A 5040-nucleotide genomic window follows, 5' to 3' on the forward strand; every position below is an offset into this window, starting at 1 on the left:
GAGAGAGAGAGAGAGAGAGAGAGAGAGAGAGAGAGAGAGAGAGAGAGAGAGATCAGACTGATTGAGGAGGCCAAGACTCAGTGATGAGTTGTAGCACCCATGATGATGATGCTGAATTTAAATGTGGTTGTACAAGCACCGATGATGCTGAATGCACTAGTCACTCAAAATCGGCAGTTGTTCCAGAAGACAAAAAAATGTCCACAAAATAGTTTTAGAAGAGGGTAAAATGAAGTTTTGCTAGATAGCAGACACCTTGAAGATACCAGAAGGTAGTATTTTTACAATGTTACATGAAAATTTGGGCATGCGCAAGTTGCTTTCAAAGTAGGTGCTACATTAAAGAAACAATGTGTCAACGATTCAGAACATTGTTTAGAGCTGTTCAAAGGAAATAAAAAGAATTTCTTGTTTCAGTATGTGACAATGGATGAAACATGGCTCCACCACCACACGCCTGTATAAAAAAGATCGTCAGCTGAGTGGACAGCAGCCAGTAAAAGTCTTCCAAAGCGATCAAACACTTAAAAGTCAGCTGGGTAGATTATGGCATCCGTATTTTGGGCCACACATGGAATTTTGTTCATCAACTTGAGAAAGGCAAAACTATCAATAGTGAATATTACATGGAGTTATTGGATTTAATGAGTGCAGAAATCAAGAAAAAAACGGTTCCACATACAAAAGAAAAAAAAGCTGTTTCACAAGAACAATGCCCCGCGTCACAAATCAATGAAAACAATGGTTTAATTGAATAAATTACACTTTAAATTGCTTCCTCATCCTCTCCAGGTTTGGCCCCCAGCAACTACTGGTTTTTTGCAGACATGAAAAAGATACTCCATGGCAATACATTTGGCTCAAATGAAGAAGTGATTTCCAAAACTGCAGCCTATTTTGAGAGCAAAGACAAATCGTTTTAAATAAAGGGTATCGAAAAGTTGGAGGAGCACTAGAATGAATGAATCACTCTTAAAGGGGAGTATGTTGATGAATAAAGTGGAATTTATAGAAAAAAAATGTGTGTTTCTTAGTTAGATCTGAGTCTTATTGATTGATTGCAATAAAATTTCTTAATATACAACTAATCTACTACTAATTTGAGTTAGTGGTGATAATCTTTACTTAATCCAAATTATATTTCTCATAGGTAATTTTATATAAATGGTTCAGGACAAATCGACAGTATGTCAGAAACTTTGTAGGTACTTGTGACAAAATTTTCAAGAAGCAAAAATTAACTCCTCTAAAGTTTCAATTAAAACCTACTGTTATCCGATTCAGAACATTTTTTTTTCACAGAGATACAAAACTTTTGAAGGAATACTGTCATGGGAGTAGGCAGGATTTCACCTAGGAGGCCTCATCCCATTACACACATACAAACAAACATACATTCATACATACATATGTGTGTGTGTGGGTGTCTATATATATATATATATATATGTAAATACCATTATGAAACATTGGTTAAAAGAAAGATATATAATTCTGCATTTCGAGAAATATCCCTGCTATTTTATTTCTACTTCATAAAATTCAATCATTACTTTTTAAATTTGTATTACCTATAATCACAATAAACTATTGAAAATGCACAAAAGGCTCGCACAATAAAAATATATTGCAGTTTTGCACTTATCTCTGATGATTTTTTGGGCACCACCATCTAGCCCAGTCATTACCTTCCTAAATAAAGATTGTTTCCAGAAAGAAACCATGTATCTAATAAGTTCTCTATTTTTTTTTTTTTTTTTTCTTGGGCCTCAAAACTCTATCTGCTCTACCCTGCCTACGTTCATGAATACTGTCGATGTTCCAAAAATCGAATAAAAATTACATAACATTTTACCTGGATTATCTCTCTATTTCCCATATGAAATCATGAGGTTTTTATAGTGCATGAATATGGGACAGTGGTCCCAAAACGTTGTACAACTGTCATGAATAAATAAATAATAATTTATTTCAAATGATGGAAGTGATTAACCTCAAAAAATTTTAAAAGAACATTTTACCACATGTTTTGGGAGTTTTATATGTTTCATTTCCGAAGTATTGTTTCCTCCTACATCAAACAATGAGATATCAGCAACTTTAATATAATGTTTTGGGTACCATGAAACTCTTTCTAATCTCTCCTGAAAAATAAAAATAGGTGAAAATATTTTTTTTAAATATGCATATTAATAATAAATAAAACTAGAAGCTATTTAGACATGACAGACTGACCAACATCAAGCACCGATAGTTTGGACACATTTATGAATCTAGTTCAATCTTGATTTTTGTGCATAAATATCAGTTACTATCCAATTATTTAATAATCATTTCCTCATTACCAACATCACAGAACGTGAGCATTTTACAAATGAAAATGAAGTTAAAGATATATTTATTTATCTTAGAACTAATATCCCCATATAGAATTATCGCAACATTCATTCTGGTGGAAATTATTACATTACATAAAATATAATTTGGTTGTAGAAAGAATAAAATAAATAAAAATTATATGTTTTGTCAATGACATTGCAGTATCTTATAACATTAGTATCTAACCAAACCCAGTGAAATGAAAATTTCAGTTGTTTAATAAATCAGGAGAGCTGAAATGATAAAACTGTGTGAAAAATTGATCATGGTTAAAAAAACAACAGTTCATATTACATCCATGATTCCTCACCAGCCTTTTAACACTAATAAAACCTACAAATATTCACATAAGTAGGTTGGGTTGCATGCCAATCAACAATAACACAATTATTGTAGCACAAGTAAGTTTAGAAGGCTAGATCACAAAATTGTGATATAGTTTTCTGGAACATAGAAACAATTTGGAGGCTTTTCACAGGAACAGTCTTTCTCAAGAAAAGAAATCTCTTTCATAAGATAATCAATGCAATAAATACCTTCCATAACTTGTTGGTGAATTCAACAATCTCAGGTTTGATTTGATTGTGTCTTTCCTTATTTGTTCGAAACCAGGCTTCTTTAGCTATTGTTTGGTAAAGCTTCTGTTCTTTTTGAATTTTTGGCATATATTCCTACACAAAAAGTGAATAAAAGTGCACAATAACACAATTATTATAAGAACAAAAGAAATTTTATCAAGAAACTATAATAAACAATCATAAGTTTTCTTACATTGTAAGCCACCAGCATTTCCTTATCAAGAGTTTTATTATTACAAATGTCAAGGTACATAGAAAAACAATCAGACATTTCTTTTTTAGTCAGTTCTGAAGTCATAGGAATGAATGATTCAGGAGTATATCCAGGGACAGTAGTTGGTTTGGCTGATTCCTGAAAAAAATGGAAATAATAAATAATAATGCAGTTTATTATCTAAACCATAGATAATAAAAGCTAAAATAAATAGCCTTAATGATATTGATTGCTTTAAAGACATTAAATATTAAGAGGTTTTAAAATAAAATATTAAAATATTATTCTGACAGTCGCATAAAGAATTCAGTTAATTATAAAAGGAAAATTATATAGCAAAGATGTTAAGAGCAATTGAAAATAAAATATCATTGAGAAATTTATTTTTTGTCTAAAAACATAATGAGTTTTATAATATTAGTAAATTTCTTTAGATATAAAATTTCAAAAGTGGAATTTAAAGGAGTGATTCCATGGAGACACGTTGAATGCAGCATTGACAATTGCTACACTCTGTGATTCCAATGAAAGAACACAAAGCAAAAGAAACAAGTCTCCTTGTCACCTACTACAACCTGCTTGTTATTACCAAAACTCATGAGTCACCTTTTGACAGGTGACTCATTATCCAACAGCCAGCAAATTGGTATGGCTTGTATCTGGTGACAGACTAAAATAATGAAAAAACATGCAATTTATTACAGATTATCATAATTGACCTGTTTTATATGACAACAGACTTACATATTATGAAGACGTTAGAATTAAAAATATTAAGTTAAAGCAGTTAATAAGTTAATTCAGCTATAGAGTAGCTAAGTACAAAAATCAAGAATTTATGTTCATCATTGCATTGCAAACAAAAATAACTACAATTACAAAAGAGTGGCTCAGCTCCCAACAACTACAACCTGAAGGTAGTAATACTTTACCTCCCATTTGGAGCAAAGGGCTGTCAAGGATTTTTTTTACTTCACTGCATTGTTGTCCCAACTAGTTTTTACTTCTTAACACTAATCTCTTCCAAGTATTCCTGAGTCATCCTTGTGAATTCCAATCAAGTGCATTTTTCTCTATGGCAGGCAGCAAAGTGCATTCGACAAGGGGAGACAAATTCAGCATATAACATTATTGAATATTGTGATAAATACTTATTATCAGGCAATACTAGGAAACAAATATCATGCCTTGTGTTGTTCAGTGGAATCACACCTTTAGAACATGAACATGAACAAAAAAGAACCTTTGAGTCGCTCCAAATATTCATGATACATTAAGATATTCAAACTTAATCGGCAGCATCAAAAGGTCTCAAAAAAGAAATATGTATATACATGTTTCATCAGGACTTGACCGTGTCTCACTTCACGTATCCCAAATGTGTGTTGAAATATTAAATTAGCGTGGAAGGTGGGGGTTAATCGTGAGACTTTTCAGTTCATTATTAACACTTATATTTCTTTTAATAAAAATATTAAGACAGAAATTGATATCAGATGGTCTTATAAGTGAATACATAGCTATCTTTTATCTGTGTGACGTCTTTACCACCACGGTCACATCACTTCCCTCGTCCAGATTCCACCAGATAGGTGAAAATGGTGAAAACCATGAATCTTCGCCTGGAAAAATGTCCTTCTTATCTCAGAGACTGGCCAGCTAGTCCTTGACTCTGGTGTCGTGGTAGGGACAAGCTAGATCCAGCTTGCATGGTGCATAGTTTGGGGCGGCATTGCAGTCGCAACATCTTTGGGCTCTTCTGGTATGCCCTGTTATGGGGAGCATCAAAAAATGAGACCCCGGGGTTTGGGCCTTTTATACAATTCAAAAATAGATGCAAATTTGGATTGTGTAAATCCAACCATATAT

General features: G+C 32.5%; 2 protein-coding genes across 14 annotated transcripts in view; one reads left to right on the top strand and one right to left on the bottom strand.

Moving 5' to 3' along the window:
- The window catches only part of DNApol-eta (DNA polymerase eta), a 113450-nt gene that overhangs the window by 87477 nt on the left and 20933 nt on the right, over positions 1-5040 (top strand). The window lies entirely within an intron of this gene.
- The window catches only part of LOC106687405 (uncharacterized), a 24046-nt gene that overhangs the window by 16412 nt on the left and 2594 nt on the right, over positions 1-5040 (bottom strand). For all 3 annotated transcript variants that reach the window (XM_014431267.3, XM_024362194.2, XM_014431268.3), the window contains exons 3-5: positions 3151-3309; positions 2916-3050; positions 2022-2144 (exon numbers count right to left, since the gene is read on the bottom strand). In XM_014431267.3, the coding sequence (XP_014286753.1) occupies positions 2022-2144; positions 2916-3050; positions 3151-3309 (417 nt within the window). The remainder of the gene's footprint in view (positions 1-2021; positions 2145-2915; positions 3051-3150; positions 3310-5040) is intronic.

The sequence above is a fragment of the Halyomorpha halys genome, unplaced genomic scaffold, assembly GCF_000696795.3.
Source record: "Halyomorpha halys isolate HHAL.00 unplaced genomic scaffold, Hhal_1.1 Scaffold961.1, whole genome shotgun sequence".
In the NCBI taxonomy this organism is placed as follows: Eukaryota; Metazoa; Arthropoda; class Insecta; order Hemiptera; family Pentatomidae; genus Halyomorpha; species Halyomorpha halys.